Below are 19,476 nucleotides of genomic sequence, written 5' to 3'. Positions count from 1 at the left end.
AGTACTTTGCGGGAATCACCCAAAGTGGAGGTAATTATTACCCGGTGGCTGGTTGTCACAATTCACTATATATTCCATTAATTAATTAACTCAAATCAAACGAAACTTCGGGAAATAGGCACAACGGAATCGGAAAGTAACACGAAGTTTCGGATGCTGTCCGGTGGCCTAGGCCTACGCAACAGAAAAATGAACACTCAAGGGCTTCTGCCTCCACACCTGAGTCACCTTAAGCTGCTTGTTTATATCAGGCGGTTAAACAAAATCTGACTGGGGATGCGAATGTGACTGGAGGCGTTTCAACCAATGATCTAACGGCCATTGCAGATAAAGGGAAGGATACGCTAATGGCTTTGCCGTACTCGGTTGGTTTATCGGCACAAGAAGATTGATGGTGGAATTAGTCTGTTGAATCGAGGAAAACGTGTTTACAAGTGGCAGTCAAACACATCTGAGTGGAGGACAACTGTTGGAGTCAAATTCCGTTACCGGATCATTACCATTGCTTCAGGCTGTGAGACCTGGATGACTAGTCAACAGAACGCACAAACACACCTATGATGCTGCAAAGTCAAATCAGTTAGGACGGACAGTGTTTTCCAAAGCTACAGAAAACACAATAAACAGATAAAGGTACGAGCTTTAAAGCGTTGCCTTGAAACAGTTAGGACATCGAGATATCCGCGTGTCCAGGTACGCAGGACCAGTTTGTAGTATATACATCTGGAGAATACTAGGCCACGCACATCAAAAAGGATATGCTAGCGAGACGACCCGATTGGTACATGCATCCCACTTTATCCGAGAAAACACGAAATCCGGTCATAACTTTTAACATTGAAGTGTGCGAGAAACACTGGCTAGCAGGGTGGAAATGGGTATAAATCAATTGGGGACGGGGATCTTTATGCGTCCATGATTGCAACAGCACCGGAACCAAAGGGGGCATCGGACATTGCCATTATGCATTTTTGTTGCAAAAATGCCATTCATCCACTACAACAGAAGGGAGAATGGAGGAGGTCATACCAGTTGACGGGAAAACAGAATAGGATATTGATGGACAGAAAAACCGAAACAGGATAATCATACACGAGTGTGGCTCATGCGGTCAAAAAGGAACGAGATCGAAAAGGATTCTATAGTGTGGCACATCAGCTCATAGAAACTATTGGTATTTCCTTGAATCACATGCCACGTGGATATCTGTAATCGTCCAACTGGATGATCGAGCTTACACAGTCTGGCCACGTGGCCAGCGTGACTTCACTGGCAAAGGAAAGATGGATAATGATCCAATTGATTGAAAGACGGATAAATCTCGCAAGGAGGCCAGGTGAGGGCATGATTCTGAAACTACGAGAACTGAAGTGTTCCAGGTTTTCGGTGGCGGAAGTCTTCTGCAATTTCATATTGCTGTAAAAAATTAAGAACCTTTCGAAATGGATAAAAAAAGGTGGTATCTATCTAATGATCGACCTTTACTGAGCATTTCTAATTGAGGTTTCGATGGCGCTGCTATCTGGTCTGTGCGGTACATAAGATTTTGATATGAACAGAAAGGAGTAGAAAACTAGGGACAATTTTAAAAGCTACTCAGTTCAGCTCAGCATCCATTATGAAAGGACCGCGTAATTCCGTTGATCTCGGTCACGATGTGGCGAGTGGACAAGAATTACACGCATCTTACCGAACAATAAGTTTAACCTAACATACACGTAGTACAAAAGCAAGCCGGAACTAAAGAAAGTTAATCTCAACAAAGCGCTATCATCATAACTCATTCTAAACTGCCTGGAATAGATCAAACCACACTAGTTTTCTAAGAACACTTGAACTGGTGAGGATGCAGAAGGGACTACAACGCACATTAAGACGCCAATGTAAATATGACGAAGAATTATAACCCAAGGTAACAACGCACAGTTGGTAGTAATTCGCTAAGCTAAATCAATAGAGATTGTTGACAAGCTTGATGCGAACGATGCCTTGAATCTGTCAATCACCCACCGAACACAAATCGACCAAAGCGTTCGAGATCAAATAACGGGGCACAAGCCAAGAAAACGGAAAATGCGCACAGTTCGGTAAGGCTACATACACACGCAACAGAAATGGCTGGCTGAAACGGTCTGGAAAGTGAAGAAGTGGAAGAATAAAAGAAGAAGTGAAAGAATGATGTGCTAATAGGATCAAGTTTTTAGGTCAGACTCCACAGTCTCCACAGACTACGGTGCATCCTCCGTCAGTAAATATAAAAAGTCAAAGTGCTCAGCTATCACACTCTTCCGGTGCCTAGGTGTCATGCCAACGGTAAGAAACACGAGGGCTGGGATATGCCAGGTTGCCCAAGCCTGGACAGGAGGAGTTGAGAATATGAGGCTGGGTTTGAATGACGGACGTTCCGGTTCGTAAGCTGACGCCTTAACCACTGAACTATCTCGATCCATCAGTAAATAAATGAGGCTGGTTTGTTTATTGACGTTGCACAAGCGAGAATAAGCGTGGGGGAAATTATGGAAACAGTCAGACATTCAAGTTTTCACAGATCGTACACCTAACACATAAGGCTTTGAAGCCTATACCCGAGTAAATGGACCTTTGAAACGTTTTCCTGGATGTGATAATGCACGAAGAAAAGGCACCAGCGATTGGGGATGGAATCTGGCACGCTAAACAAGAAGCATCTACTTTGGAGTTCGGACCACACAAACGAAGAGTGGGGAAAAGTACATTAGCTCCGTACCGACAGAACTTGATAGGAAACCGGGCACTTACAAGCAGGATCACATGTTGGCTTGCCCTCAGTGAAGTTCGGACACTTCAGTAATTCGGCGGCGAAATCTTCGGATGATACGATAAACGGACTTCCTTCAACTAAAACATTGCAGCTGGACAGAGTAAAGAAAACAGAGTATGACTTATTTAGCAAGCAGCAGTAAACTAGAGAAAAATAGGAAGAGCAATGGATAGAGAAACAGTGGAAACAAATGAAATTTAACCATAGATCTAAGTTAAAAGAAGGCTAGGTTAGAATATGACGATTTGTCACATGTTGATAAAATGGTCTAGCTTGTGATATGGAATAAAAACTGTTCACGGTAGTCAATTCTTGTGGGGAGTGAATTCCTACTACCCTGATGAAGACAGCGCTGAAATTTGTCGCCTCGATGACGGTTACGGTGTAGGGATCTTAAAATCGAGTAACCAAATAGGCGGTAAAACACATGCGCTACAACACTTACTCTTCTGGAGCGACGGACTTGACTAGCCCTATTTGTAGTAAGAAGTTTTACTGTACAACAAGATATTTCATTCGGCGGTCATTGGAAATATAGGTAACGACCAAATATTCGCACCTATATAAACCGATATTGAACACACCTACACTGTGTGATACGTTAATCAACACGAGCAGCTTTCGGGTTCGTCCGTTTGTTGTGGTCAACCAACCATAATGACAGGCTAGATAGCATAAAATATGGAATCGATGTAATAAAAGTGTAGGTACGTTAAGTTAAGTTGTTCACGAAAAGTTTCAACAGTTACTAAGATACACATGAGGTTTTTGGAAGCATGCGTGTAAGACCAAAGATGATCACCCAAAAAACAACGTGAAAAGTAAATGCAGCACATCCGTTGAAGATCGTAAACGAGTGATTCAGTTGAGCCTCCAATAAACTGCAAAGTAATTCGCGAAAGAGTGTATCTCGTCAATAAGGTATAATGTGAAATATAAGCGACGGGAACTCGGCTACTAAGTGTACCTGATGAGTTCCAAAAAGAGAGAATCGGCGAGGGACTGTCGAAGAGTTTAATCGACTCCGTAAGTAATTTGATCAGTCGAAAAATGCGAAAACCCGATGGAGCAGTGGAGCAATCTGTTAAAATTGTCACAAACGAGATCATTCAAATATGAATCCGTGTTGACGGTCGAAAGTAAAGCACGTATTAGCGAATCGTGCTCAAAGTCTTGTCACCATCGCAATGAGGAATCCTCACGTCATAGGGCGTCTACCTAGCTAGTGCCATCAGAAGCGAGTACCCGGTGAGACCAACCTCTGTCGAGAAATTCGCAGCAATTTTGAGTCGATTCCTCTTGCTTTGGCCATGATACGGGTGAGCTGAACACTCTCACGAGCTGAAAAATTTAGGGCTGAATTAAACCTATATGCCGCACAACCGGCTACATCGACTTTAGTGATATTTTTCTCAGTCTTTTGAACAGCTGTTTAATGCAGAACAGGTCGGTCCAACATCAAGAGGGGGTGGTTGAGTTTTTCATTCGGCGAAACCGTGCTGCTTGCGTTGTTGTTTTTATTTTTTTTACTTTCTCCGGTAACCTAGCTAGAGCAACGCCCATTCCTCAGCTGCCTTACAATGTTACTTTTTACCTGGACATTGTGAAACTGTTCGCAACAACATTGACTGGCGCACCCACAAATGCTGTTCGATTCGGTCGATGACAAAAACGTTAGTGCGGTAAAAAGTAGACAGAGTAGCGAGTCCTGACTTATCCAGCGGACTACACATGTGAGAACGAGATTTAGTTGCGTCATGCAATTATTCTAGAAACTACACACAAAAGGGAGGACGACTGTTCAGACGAGATTGATTTGAACGTGACTTCTACAACCCAGAGAAACATCATAACATGTGCTGGTCTGTCAGTGTCCTATCGCATAAACCACACCGATCAATATTACATTAGTGAATAAGCACTCATCACACAATGACACCTGCAAACGAAAATGAGTCGGACGAAGCTAACGCGAAGAGCAGCGTGTCGATATGCCGGAATAAGTCGGTGGGGAAGTTCACATCTGCAAAGGAACTTTGACTGGGCGGTTCATACACCGATAGCTTGGTTAGTCTACAGTCATGAAAAGCGAAACTACAAGAAAGAGTAAAGGCCAATGAAACAAACAGAGCTCCATAAAAAAGAAACGAGCTCATGTTAGACTGACGCGTGCTTACAAGCTAGGTCAGCAGCAAGACAAGTTGTCTTGCTGAAAGAGCGAAGCAACACACACACACATGGTCATCGCAGCAACAGCATGAAGTGTGAACGAATAGGAGAGAAAATACGACTTCATGAACAAGTTGTTTATGAATGTTCTACGGCAACAGAATAACCCAAATCACACACACACACAAACACAAACATAAATCAGCCAGATCCGACTATCATAAGGTCATAGCTAGACTGACCGCACCTGTGTTCACAACACAGTTGTGGTCTAAGAGTGTGAATAAGCTTCGAACCAACTACACCGACCGATGTTCCGGTTAATTCAGATTATTAGTATTCTAAAAACAAGATAGTCAGCGCAGCGTCCTTCTGAATTATTTAAGACTGACAAAACAACGTATCGTGGAGGAGTAATGGTTTGGCCAAGGCGATATCAATGCTTTCGCGTGATGTTTCTGATAACACAAAGAGGGTGAACACCCATAATACAGTTTTTTATCCAACGGTTCTTTCTACATTTGGACAAAGAGATTGAGTAGCAATGGGATTCCCACTTAGTTAATTCACGTGAGTAAAGTTGAAAGCAACGGCTTGAGATCTGTATAAACGCTATGATGATGTTTTGATAATCCTTCATTAAACTGTTACTCCTACATAGGAATTAATTTGCTCGTTTAACTCGATCCACTCAGCAATCGGATTTATATCGGGAGGTGAAGTTAACAGCAGGTTTCGGTTGTCTGATGTTACATTAACCCGGAGACTGCACGGTACTCTATACAAACGGATGTGCCGAAAGCCAATGTGGTTGGATGAGTACACAAACTTCCACTCTTATAGGTATGCAATATAAAGGAAGCCCATTTGAGAGTCCATAAAATTTGCATGGACGATACGATTGAAGAATGACTAAATTCTATTTTCAGGACTCTGAAAAAATGGGTACACAAATGAAATCGTGCTGAGACAACTAAGACAGCCCAGCATGACAGGAAGGAGAGGAATGCCGTCAGTTCCAAAGCTACTTATCTACGTGAAGCTATGTTGCAGAAGCGAAAAAGCTGGTGAAACGAAACCTTCCTTAAGAAGACTTTGTGCCTTGCACCTTAGGATTCACTTCAGTGGTGATTGTTTGCTCAAAACAAACATCCGCCGCTATGATTTTGATACTCGTTCTTTAGTTTGTGAATGTGGCGTACTCAGTGCCTGTTTCAAAGAATGACTGAACATGTGTCAGTCATTTTCCAGTAAGTCGCGCAAAATTAGGCACTTGACAAGCGCGATCGTATCCCATCGATGCGAAAAGCCGTGTCAAACCGGTATCGGAAAAAGACTCACCACCAAGGAACATAACCGCTCCATTGCGAACAAGCGGGTACAAAAATTAACAGTATTTAAAGGGCACTTTTGACATTGATCTAGGCTATCTGATTGGCGTTCGGTGAACACCCATCATCGACGACCACACTTCAATGAAATGCCTGAACACCTATCATTATCGGTCGTGCTTCTGTGAAATGCCTGACCACTCATCACCGTTGACCGTTACTGAATTGATTGCTTGAGCGTTCGACCAGAAACTGGCTTTTCGGGCCTGAATGCTTGACGGCTACCCTACTGCGATTATGGTGTGGTTTGAGTATCTCAGTAGGTTTCGGGCATTCTAGGACTGTTTTCAGGAATCTTATATTCCAGACAGTATGCTGTCCTATTCATATAGCTTGCAGCATTTACTGTACAATACTTAGGAAATTTGTTAGTTCCAAATCGTATATTCACACGCAGGGTCGATGGTTGATCTTCATAAAGGCTTCCTTGAGCGTTATTTCAGCAGTTATTGTGCTATCCATTTCATCTGATTGACTTAGTTTTCCACTCAATTCCCGGTGCTCAAATAGGTCATCTAGTTGAATGACAGCAATCCTGAAGAATGCCTATAACATCTCCTAGATTGCTAATCCTACAATGCCTCTACTTTGAAGATATGGTCAAACATCGAAATGCTCAGATAAATGATATCTTCCTCTATCTATCGGGCTGAACAGATATGCTTTAATGGAACCGGTCACGAACGAGAGGTTTTGTGTAGATGAACTTTTCAGTTCGCCTCTCAACTAGAAACAATCACTTGCAACTAAAGTTCAGTGCTGGTTTAATAACAGATCATCCGTGAGGATTGAGTGTTCTGACGCAGTCAACATGTGGTTAAAACAAGGCCCGAATTCCATGATATAGTCTACTCAAGAGCTCAGGCATTGCTCCTGGTCAGTTGCAAGGATTTGGTTGTTAATCCGATGGCTGTCAACCTGTTTTCTGAAGTTTGTGAACAGCTTGCAGACGTTTCTTCCCTGGTCGACGAAAAACCAGAAGTACGAGGTTGAGCAGGTTTTCAGTCCGGACTGAAACGCAACATATAGGATAACTCGACCAATTCGTCTATACTATACCTAGAAAGCATAGTGTGTACGCTAGCTTAGATAATCATCCCTCACTAGGAATACCTACTCACTTTACTTGTTCCGTACTGTCATATAAAATAACCGTACTGTGCATTACTCGCGTGATTTAAAGCGCGAGTTGCTGGTGGTAAACAGGCTCCAGTGAGAAAAAAAACAGTGCCTATGCTTAGTCCTGAGCGAAATAAGGCTACGTTGTTTTGCTCTAAATTTGATTTTGTGAACTCTCAACCAACTATCCAATAAAACAGCCCTTCCAGCCAACCATACGAATCCTAAGATATAGACAGCCTACGAAGTGACCTATACTGAGTGAAAAAGATACACAGAAATCCTAGGCAAACTCAATAAAAGGATACCCGCTGCAGCTAGCAGCTCACTTCTCCCTTCTCATTATCAAAAACATACGTGACCGTATATCAAACAAGAAAACCTACAACAGCACACGGGAAAATTTGTGCTCTCCACAGGTTTCTGGAACATACAGCGGACGAAATTCAACCAATGTGTTATTCCAATAAGGTTGATCAATTTGTGATTCATTTTGAGGGGTTTAAGGTCAAAATTGGTTTCAAAAATGAGTCTGTGATCGGTGTCGTAAGAGGATCTGTCCAATGCAAATTTCAGCAGAAGTTCAAAATACGAACTAGAGCGCTCCGTTCTGAGAGACGGTCTCCGTCGAATGACTCCTCTCTAAATGAGATACTTCCAAGCGGACACCAGGAGAACATGTCTTATAAAAACCGCATACTAGAATTAACTATAGACTATCTGTATACAAGGATTCCTCATACTTCAACAGATTAGGATCATACAGACTTAGAATGCCCGTTAAATCATTTAGTTAGCCTGGTAACAGTCTAAAGAAGGAAAAACATACACTCAGCCAAAACAGCTCACCATGTGATGTTTTTCCGGTCGGACTTCCCAGAAATCAACGACTTCCACTGTTCGTGTGTCTGTTGAATCACATCCAAAGCGAACGCCTGAGAAGCCAAGAAATTGAGTATCAAGGGTAACATAATTCCGTCCACCATACACAAAACAGTATACAATTATTCAACACATGAAGTTAGTGTGGGCACAAAAATACTGCGCCTTGATGAACGTAAAAGCCGATAAAAAGAATGCAGGGGCATAGGATAGCACGTCAATGTTTTCAAGACCGTTCACTCTAGTTCGGAGGTCTTTGACGACTACACTACTGTACACTAATGTTCACGAACAGGGGTAAGCAAGGAAAAGGGGTTCTGCCAGAGAATGGAGTCTCTTTGGAGATGACACATAGGATCAGACATCACTGTAGTTGGTTACATGGAAATGGCGCAGCTGACAGCTTCCGTAAGTGACCTTTTAAATGGAATATTCAGTAGCCTCGATCGATTTCCCCTTCGGATGTAAATGCGGTGCAGGTCACACTGGACAGCCCCAATATTAAACGAAAATCCCGGTTGTTGCCTTAAAGGTCAGCGTTACTTGGTAGCCTAAATGACAGTTATTGATACTGTCGTGTCCTACTTGGATTTACCTTATATTCTAAGGCGCCCTCGTCAAAAAGTGCACACACACAAGTCCGTGAAATCGATACCGAGGAGTGGCAAGAATCATCCTAAAATCATCGTCCTTCGGAAGTCAGCTTTCACCCCATGTTTGAACAGTTCCAAGATCGAACTGCGGACAATCCGCAACATAAGTTATGGTCGACTCTCTAGAAATAGCTGCCTAAGTAGGTTTGTCTGTATCATTCGGAAAAGCGATACGAAGGTGATCGCAGTCAAATAAAATGCTCCGAGACGTTTGCCTTTACTTGGACCTACGAAATGCACCTTGTAAGTTGTTGTATACTCTACAAAATATGCTACGTAACCACTCCTATGGGAAGGGCATTTTGTGACTTCCTAACCCGACCTTTGAACTAAAACTTGTCTGTCATTGTGCCACCAGCTTTCATTGAGTATGGCTCGCAAACGATTTTCAGTGGAACCCGCTAATGACGCGGTACACTGATAGGATGCTGTTGAAAGCTGTAGGCAACTCGTTCTTGAGGTTCCCTCAAAGGACGCTAAGCATTTTTGCACTGATCTCCCAATCTTCAGCAGATGTTTTTCCCCCGCTGTCGTGGCCATCAAGACCCAATGTATTGTTCCGATGATGATTCCGTCCCTACAATCACATAAGGCCTACTTGATGTGACACTGAACATAAAGTTAATGAAAGATTCCGGACAGACTACAATCGGGTTAGTCCACTTTGAGTCTCATCGAACCAATCTGGTTTCAGGCGAATTCAAAAACTGATGGCTACTGAAAATGGTGTTAACCGGAGACAACTGAATCTCTTGTTTGAAATATTATTCAACTAGGCGTGATACATAAAGGTCACCTCGTGTTCAAATTGGAACGATATTGAAGAAAGCAAAGTATTGGTCATGATATATCACTACCCGTAAAGTTGGCACATTCAGCTGCAGAACATTAGTATGTCCCGTGAACACCATTTTAATTTGCACATGAATGCGTGACCCCACGTACAAGGTAGCATTCATCTATACCCAGACTACTAGTGTTCGAAACCAGTAGAACTGGGAACATGGGAAGTCAGGCCCGGCAGTGTCCTTCGCAAACCGAGGATAAGCCCAACACCTACTCAGTAGTAGCAATAGGATTCCAGGGTTTAATCGTAAACAAATTACGAACAGCGTTTGCTTCGGTCGGAAATCCAATTCCTACAAAACTCCCATCCGATCTTCAAAATATGTGGCTTTGCGGCACTTCTCCCTAGGTTATCTGATTTACGCCCTTTCTTCGACAGAAAAGCCACTTGTCCAAAAGAGTAAATCGTGGAATCAGGAAGTGAACTCTATAGGGATTGGAGAACAAGGAATCTGTAGTTGAATTCCTGCCGTGAACTCTTGTGGAGGCTTAACGTACAGCTCGGAGAATAAGAGTTCGTACACCATCTGCCAGATAACCGGATTGGCATACCAACAGAACTACTAGCCTAGCCAGCGTCTTTACTAAAGAAACTGACTATGTCAATGCTACGAAACACTGTCACTGACAGGGAAACTGTTTTACCTGTGGATGGCTGGCATTCGAATATGCTTTGCCAGTCGATAGTGGTCAAACCAATGGACGTCTGTGCATAGTTGTGGGCCACAGGCGATCTGTGTCGAGCCGAATGTAAGCTCTTCCCAAGGATTTACAACCGAGGTATTAGTATCGGTCGGCGATCGTGCGAAGTCATCAGCCGTCATAAACAAGACGGCATAAGAATGGGTTTCATCAAGGTACCGGCGTCACCCGTCAATATCTTTGAGTTTCCCTAGTACGATTCTGTGCAACTGTTACGCGGAGCAGCCCATTGAAATACCACCAAGGTGGCAATAAATAAGCTGGCGGTGTCATACCCAGGGTGATGTCCATTTTGTAATCCGTATCCCGAGAAAGGTAATCTAACAACAGCCTTGTGTATATGTAAAACGATTCGTTCGATATCAAACTTCATTAACCAAAGAGCTCATTCAGACGACAACAAACAACTAACAAATCCACTACTGACAAGGTTGCTGACAGCCCATGACCGGTCTCGCCCTTATTGGGGCTTATCAAGTAGGAGCAGTCCCCGAGTTTTCGCCAACCTTATGTACTTGAACCTTAATTGGATTGATGTCGACAAATACGCTCATCCACATATCAAGTAAGCTTTGATTCAGCTGGGTTCCAGGTGAGTCTCCTGTCAAAACCAAATTGATATGCAAATGAGCGTATTTGTTGAAACTTGCAAATCCATTCGCAATCCTGATAAATATACTAAATCTATCAACAAAGCACGCTGATTTGGTACGACACGTGACCTCTTCATATCGTTGGCCAAATCCATGTGACAAAACTCCAAACTCAAGTCAAGCTACCATAACATCAGCTGCCGACGCCATAATTTCACATGCAGTTCAGCTAATTACAAGTTAGTTCAAATCGGATGTTTGGATTATAGGATAAGATGATGAATGATTCTCAAGAACAACACAATGAGATGATCTGTGAGATTCGTGTGTCCGCAATGGACGCAACCAAACTTTGCGATTTCGAGAAAATATCACTCTTCTGGCAGTACAGAACTCAGTAGTGTATGGCCGAACTCGTAAAATGATCGCGGTACCTTATTATTTTATCTGGTTACGTTGGAACACAGTTGAAGGCAAGCGCAAAACCCCGTAAGCGCTTAACGGTGAAACCAGTTTGTGACATCCGGTAGGCAGTCTTTTCTCGGAGAACTGCCACTCAAGACCGATTGCTGCAGGTTACGAAGTAACCACTAAACGACAATGGATGAGATTACAGGGTTTCCAGTAACCGAATAAGGGCTGTCTTGGAGGATAATCATGAATTTGAGATGGCTCAGTGGTTAGAGAGCGAATTCGGAAGGTCCTGGTTCGAACCCGACTTCTGCCTCTCAACTTCTCCAGTCTAGGCTTGGGCAACCTGGCAGTATCCCAGCACTCGTGCTTCCTTCTGGTGGCATGGCAGCTAGGCAGCGAAAGGGTGTCGCAGCTGAACGATTATTTCATTATTATTTTTATTTGACTTTCTTTTCATTTGGGGAGTATGCTTGCACAAACATCTTGAACACAATCTGCAGGGCGATTCGCCAATGGTTCCACGCAATTTTTTCATGTTATAGTTTAATTTGCCGTTCTTAATAGAGCCGAATCTTCAGTCCACCACAGCCAAGGTCGTTTTTCGCTATTCCAGCAGCAAAATATCTATGTCATATGTATACGTATCGAACAGAGGATACATGTATCCGTTAAATGTGCCATCGTGAAACATGTGTCAGGTCCAATCTCAAGACCAGACTTCAATACGGACTAGAAACCTATCGGGCAATCAGGCAGTTTTGGAATGCACAGAATGTTCCCCATTTGGATCCTCTTCCAGGAAACAAACTCTCAAAAACCGAAACCCATGAACCTCCATAGAAGAGGCTAATTCACTCTCTAGGAGGTGATATACGGGCTACCATATCAAAGAAGCATAATGCAGTCGGTCTTCCTGATTGGGACTCACTGGGTCGCAGGATGGTCCACGTGTTGATTTATTTAACAGTCTTTACTGTTCACTGCACCGTCACGCTACCTCCAACCACGCTTCATAGGCAGAGCTGATAAACTCACTCACCATGTTAGTGAATGGACTCGATCTAACTCAGCCGGTAAGTTACCTTCGATAAGCTGAAAACTTCAAAATTGAAATATCATTCGAAGAATGGAATGAGGCGCTGCACAATGACTTGATACCTGTCGACAAATACACTCATTTGCAAACCAATTTAGTTGTTCACGAGAGGCTCAAATGAATTTCTCGTTTACGATATCTTACACTGAATGTGCTGCACAAAGGCCGCCTCATGTTTTATTGGTACGATATTCGAGATATTGCAGTATATTTTCATTAAGAAAACTACTCACAAGGTTGTCGAAGAGTTTTCAGCAACCTTAGGAGTAGTTTCCTCAATGACAATATCTGTCGAGTTACAGATGATAATCATTTTTCGTTGCTTTATGGGGACAGGTTTCATGTGTTTAATAGTTCCTATTCATCGAGCTGTACCAGTAAATGTGAGTGATGTACGTGCAAGAGTATTGAACGCCCGGGGTATTGTTTGACAAGTTTCATCCCATATCCAAATATAAATGGTGATTGCAGCTACAGACGTAACACACTACCCATAAGGAATGAAAACAACATAAACGAGAGATTCAGCTGGGTTCTAGGTGGGTCTCCCGCAAAATCAATTTTTTTGCAAATGAGTGCAGTTTGCTGATGATTGAGGCTGTTCAAATCATACACTAGAATAATAGTTATGATAACAGACTCGATCAATGCACTTCACACGTAACCTTGTAATATATGCGCGCGTGTTGAAAAATCCATATTTGAACCTCAACGCTAACTTGGCTAGCAGTTACTAGCTAGTCGTCCAATGGTTATTTCGTGCGCTATGCGTGAAACAAGTCGTCAATCAGATCATCGATTTGCTAAACATAGGTTCGTAACCATTAGCCAAAGTGACCGACAGAGAACAGGGCGCCAGACCATGTCTGGGGTATAGTCGGACGTTGGTTAGCGCTGGTGGGAAGTGGTCTCTTCAATGACAAACATCTGGAAACCGAACGACTACCTAAGCTGATCGCAATAGTTCTGCATGCGAAGCTTAAAGGTGGGGATGGTGATGACTAGAAAAAGTAGCAATGACACTTGGCCGCACTTCACCGCGCCGGAATGTTTTTATTGTAGACCGTTTAATGAGGTGTAAACGCATCCGTATGGAAACACAAACTAGCAGCAGTTTGTTTTACACTTGATAAAGAACATTAACGGAAACGCTTCACTCGTGATAAAAACCGACCAAAGGAATATCGTATCGTTTGGACCATGCTGGAACCAGGCCCCATTTTTTCCCACCTTTACCTTTTTTAAACATTAGGGCTTTTCTCCTATAAAATGATATGATTATATAGTACTGCATGGTTTCAACATCATCAACAGCAGTACATCAGTAACGTATACTGGTGTTCCGCTGCCACAGAAACATGAGGCAAGCAAGTCTTAGTAATTAGTGGAAACGAGGATGCGTGAGGTGAAGAATCATTAAAGATCACAAATAAGGTGCTCACACCTCTGGACAGCATAAAAATAAACACATCTGGGTATCATGTCGAATTAGGGTGTCATCAGCGGGACAGAACCACTGTCCTTCGTAAACTTCATCCGATATAAGCCAAGCGCACAACGACATTAACGGGACAATCCACCTAGGAACTGTGAGCATGAACGCCACGTCCTGCAAGGTTGACAGCCACTTGAAACAGGATCATGTGGGCCCCAGTCTGGAAGGCCCAAAAGTCCCATAGCACTCAGTTTGTCTTCCGCCGCTCTTGTTTCACGCTGCCATGTCATGGTCTATCCCCCGACAAACTTTCGCCTGGGATGGGAGACGTTTTCTTGGGCAAATGGTGGTCGGGGAAACGTGCAACGCGCTCCAGACATGTCCTTGCGTACCTTCTGCAGCTAGCTAATTCACGCTACGCCTGTGATCAATAGTTCAAAGCTTAATGTCCTCAGGGGCGAAGTCCCACAAATATAAAGGTCGTTTATATAGTCACCTTCCATACATGGCCCTTTAGCTCCGGGAAAATTAGATTCTGATGCCAAAATTCATCATCATCATTGTCAGCTGTAGATGCCAAAAGTGACCAGGTGGCGAGCCTTCCTCGCGTTCTGATTAGTTGCAAATTGCGGTGCAGTCATGGTTTGTGCAGTTGCCAGGATATGTGAACCGAAAACAAACTCAAGTTTCTCATTCTGAAGTTTTAGAGACACAAGATGATGGAAAATCCTGAAGTAGAGTAGAAAACGCGTACCGAAATGTGAAAACACTTTCAATATCCTGGAAAAATAAGTGCATAACAAAACGAAGTCACCCGCATAATCCAAACCTATCAATCTCTCGTCAAATGTGATTTCGATACCCAGATTAATGATCCCTTGAAGTGTTTGCTCCACGACAGCGTCACAGCTGCTCCGACCTTCCTAACCAGGATGGTAATATCGCCTTTGACCTAATCAGCGGGACTGATACAGCTTTCAAGGTAGACCAGTTTGTTCATTACTCCAAACAGTTCATCTGCAAGCACGAAGTTCGGATTTGATCCAGTCATACAGCAGCACTCTACATCTCGCGGGTGCGAAGCGGACGCCAAACCACGAGGTGAAGTTATTTGGGTTATTTAATACTGTCTGCGACAGCACGGGATCAGATCCAAATAGAAACATGTCGTCTGAGTGAGTGAACGCTGTCGGAGGATTTCGACCCTTAATTATTGATAAAACGTTTGAAATTCAAATAACAAGCTCAAAACAACCAAGAAGTCTAACTAGATGTTAGTTAAAGTGTCCCGACCAGCGAACTAGACGCTGGTATTTATTATACATTAGGTTTCCAATATTATATTTGATTAAATCATTTGCGGAGAGCATTCTAGGTCCTGTTGTAGGATTAGCTGGAACAGTTTCAGGGTATTTCCGGCCGCACTGGCCTTCCAGTGCCCTAGTGTTTCACTGAAGTCTCCAGCTGGGATCTACAGTAGAGCAATCATCAAGCGGAACAGGGCACAACGATGACATTGTGGTGTAGAGAGATGGGGATCGTCAACAGCCGAATATTTTTGCCTATTCGCCCCCATTGCACGCAGCCAGCAAGGCGACCCAGATGATGTCATCACACGACGGCCAAAGTGGCGTGAAAGTGGAGAAAAACACTCATTTGCAGATCAATTTGGTTTTGCGAGAGACTTACCTGCAACCCAGTTGAATCTCTCGTTTATGATGTTTTTAAGCAACTGAATGTGCTTCACAAAGACCACCTCATGTTTCATTTGGTACGATATTCGAGATACCCAGTATATTTTCACAAAGTAAACTACCCACAAGGTTGCTGAAAACTCTTCTACAGCCCATGACCGGTTTCGCCCTTCTTGTGGCTCATCAGGTATGCACAATCCCCGGGCTTACGTCAACCTTATGTTCTACTTGAACCCAAATTGCACGAAATTAGCGGGATACACTCACTTGCAAACCAACTATGTTTCGCGGCATGGAAGTACTTTTATCTATGGAATTCACGGTTGCAAGGGGCTTAGCTAATGCTAGGAAGCCCAAAACTAGACAGGAAAACGACTAGGGTACAGAGTGAAAGCCTCTGGCTCAAGCCCGGCCACGAAGCAGCGTTGTTGGTCGGCATGGTACTACCGGGTTAGTCCAGTCTCAGCAGTGATCTTTCTTCTTCTTGCTGATAATAATAAAGTCAAGCTCATCAATATAATAGAAGAAAGACTGCGCAGTTATATTGTACAAAACGGAACACAATGTGGATGCACTGGAGAAAAAACAAGGAAAATTTAACTGAGGTATCGAACTTGCAACCAGAAAATAGATTAAATAAATCAATAGGCGATAAAGTCGTAGAGAAGAAATCGGGGAACATACCTTGTTTTTGAAGTCACCGTTGAAGGCGAACGTGTTTTCTGGTTTCCCAGTCGGCACTTTGTAAAACCTGAACCAGTCCCGGGTGGCCTAAAGTTTGAAGATGGAAGAAGTACCTATACAAACCAAGGAATCATGGAATACCTGGCGTCACATGTTACGACTGCTGATTACCCTAAATAAAACTATTGAATCACCCAGTATGGTATCGTCATGCCGCATAGACTCCATGAGCGTGAAAACTGATGGCTGCACTTGAACTACAAGGTTCACACCCCTTGTTCCAATAGGGACAAGGAATGATAAAAGTACATGGAGAAACTCAAAACAAAATAGATAATAACGTTTGCTGAAGACTAATGACTTCATGGAAAGCTGTTTCAACACGTTGGGAACTATGGGCAGTGCGTATCCCACGAACCTATGGCAAGATTCGAACCAGGGATCTTCAGGCTAGTGACCGAGCGCAATATGATTTGGCCATCAGTGGCTAATTAGCAGTAAGACTTCCTTAGCCTTCAGACAAGTAATTCGCCTTAAGTAATGACTAGCTCCTGGAATGATGACCTCTTTCCTTATCAGACATGTAAAGTGTATTCACATTCGATAAACCGGAGCGAGAAAAATGACCCACCTTGAGAAGTCCGGGCATATGTTTGTCCACATCATCAATGTCTTGAAAGGAAAGATATCAGATGATCAACTAACCACCAACCTACCATTTAACTTGTTTGCCAACGGATCATCAGTGTGAATGGCGATTACTTTCCAATCCGTTTCACCTACAATGTGAAATAGAATCAATCGTTCCCACAAAAAGTATAAGAAGATTCACAGAATTTCAACAACCGACTAATATAGGTTGGTCGCCTGCTAAGCGCAGTGCCCGATATCAAGTGAACGTTTTGTTTTATTCGAGAATAAGTTATACAGACGTTGTATTGATAAGGTGCTTGCAAGGCACCGTTCTTGAGCGAAAATCTAGATGAAAATTTCGTTAATGATGTCCTTCGAACGAATATGCGGGGCACAGGGTTGGATGGGTGTGAATATAATTCATGGAGTGTTTACAAACTGCGCATCATCAACGTGTAAGGAAATTCTGGCTACTTCAACCAGAATTGTGAACAAGCCCAATAACTGTTAGAAGTCCGAACAGGGATTTGTGTGGGGCTCACTGTCGGCGACGTTTTCTAGACTTTTAAGCTGGACAAAAAACGTTACGTTTCAAAAGGGTCGGAAATCCGGTGAAAGATAAAGGGATGACATTTCTTGCACTCTCAAATGGAATTTCTGCCGGTGTTTTCATTTTTGGCTCGTCGAACATGCAATCAGTATTGGTAGTCGAAAAAATTATGTCCAATTGGAGCCACGCCAAAATCTCAGTCAATCATTTCTCATTAAAAGAGCTAATTGGAACCTGTACCTAAAGTAGTGGAACAGGACCCTGAAGGAATAACAGCTTTCATCGGGTTTGAGGAATAATCCAACTGAGTCCGAGGTAGCTCAGTGGTTGAGGGGTCAGCTTACTGATCGAAAGGCTCATAATTCGAGCCAAAATGCTCCCGTCCAGGTTCGAAAACCAAGCAGTATTCCAGCCCTCGTGTGGCACGGTAGCTAGGCAACGAAAGGGCATCATAGCTGAACGAACACAGTCAGTTACTGAAGGAATACAGCTTTCATCGGGTTTGAGGAATAATCCAACTGAGTCCGAGGTAGCTCAGTGGTTGAGGGGTCAGCTTACTGATCGAAAGGCTCATAATTCGAGCCAAAATGCTCCCGTCCAGGTTCGAAAACCAAGCAGTATTCCAGCCCTCGTGTGGCACGGTAGCTAGGCAACGAAAGGGCATCATAGCTGAACGAACACAGTCAGTTAAACTGAGTGGAAGAGGAAACATCTTATGGATAAGAATATTCAAAACATTTCACATGGGACGGCTAATTACAGATCCTAGTATGCTTGTTTGTTTGACTAACACTGTGTTCTTTTCTGCGCCGAACCGGAGAATAACAGTACCTCACTAACGAGGCCAAGCTCTTCAGAAAATTTGAGCATCAGTCGAGGTAGCTCAGTGGTTGAGGGGCCAGCTTACTGATCGAAAGGCCCATAATTCGAACCAAAATGCTTCCGTCCAGGTTCGAAAAACCAAGCAGTATTGCAGCCCTCGTGTGGCACGGTAGCTAGGCAACGAAAGGGCATCATAGCTGAACGAACCCAGTCAGTTAAACTGAGTGGAAGAGGAAACATCTTATGGATAAGAATATTCAAAACATTTCACATGGGACGGCTAATTACAGATCCTAGTATGCTTGTTTGTTTGACTAACACTGTGTTCTTTTCTGCGCCGAACCGGAGAATAACAGTACCTCACTAACGAGGCCAAGCTCTTCAGAAAATTTGAGCATCAGAGAATGAGCCGGGAGATTTCCAAGTTGAACCACGCCTAGATAAAATCGTCCGCGAGATTACAACTACCACACCCATTTTAAACAAGGCAACCTGGAGAAAACACGACCGGAAACTAGGTTGACTTGCATTTGTTGTCCGATAACTAACGGTGAATAAAAAATAGTTTTGAGGAACAACTAGGAAAAAGAATAAGGAGCTATACTGAAACGGCACTCACTACCCCCAAAGAGTATAGTAGATCAGAGATAGCGCTAGATGACTTGGTTTTGAATTCGTGTAACCGAATTCCGTTAGGCTATCGGGCAGAACAAGATAAAGCTACGAAAGCCGCGCAGCTTCATAGGGATCAGTACAAATGAAAGAAACGCCTCAAGGCTTTCACGGGAAACACCACAGACTACGATGATTTGGTGAATACGTAAGTAGGTGCAAAATCTGCATAATTAGCTGGGACTTTGGTGCGATTCAGCTAAATACGGTCAACTTCGGCGACACCAACACCGGTTGCTTCACTCGGATACAAAATTGAAAATATCACAACACATCATGAGATGCACACCATTTTCACTGTGCATGACTCAACGGTTAGTT

The 19,476-nt window shown here is 43.3% G+C and overlaps 2 protein-coding genes across 2 annotated transcripts in view; one reads left to right on the top strand and one right to left on the bottom strand.

The window, feature by feature from the left end:
- Positions 1 to 815: 815 nt before the first annotated feature.
- The window catches only part of T265_14382 (hypothetical protein), a gene marked incomplete at both ends in the record, with an annotated part of 35,729 nt that continues 17,068 nt past the window's right edge, over positions 816 to 19,476 (bottom strand). Inside the window, 5 exons of the mRNA XM_009173409.1 lie at positions 816 to 996; positions 2,779 to 2,891; positions 8,329 to 8,414; positions 16,479 to 16,565; positions 17,110 to 17,257. The remainder of the gene's footprint in view (positions 997 to 2,778; positions 2,892 to 8,328; positions 8,415 to 16,478; positions 16,566 to 17,109; positions 17,258 to 19,476) is intronic.
- Positions 6,445 to 12,130, top strand: T265_07783 (hypothetical protein; the record flags this gene model as incomplete). Its single annotated transcript, XM_009173395.1, has 2 exons — positions 6,445 to 6,516; positions 11,840 to 12,130. The coding sequence occupies 2 exons, from the start codon at positions 6,445 to 6,447 to the stop codon at positions 12,128 to 12,130; spliced, it is 363 nt and encodes a 120-aa protein (XP_009171659.1).

This window comes from Opisthorchis viverrini, assembly GCF_000715545.1.
Source record: "Opisthorchis viverrini unplaced genomic scaffold opera_v5_188, whole genome shotgun sequence".
In the NCBI taxonomy this organism is placed as follows: domain Eukaryota; kingdom Metazoa; phylum Platyhelminthes; class Trematoda; order Opisthorchiida; family Opisthorchiidae; genus Opisthorchis; species Opisthorchis viverrini.
The sequence above is the reverse complement of the archived record's forward strand: the minus strand, read 5'-3'. Positions and strand labels throughout refer to the sequence as shown.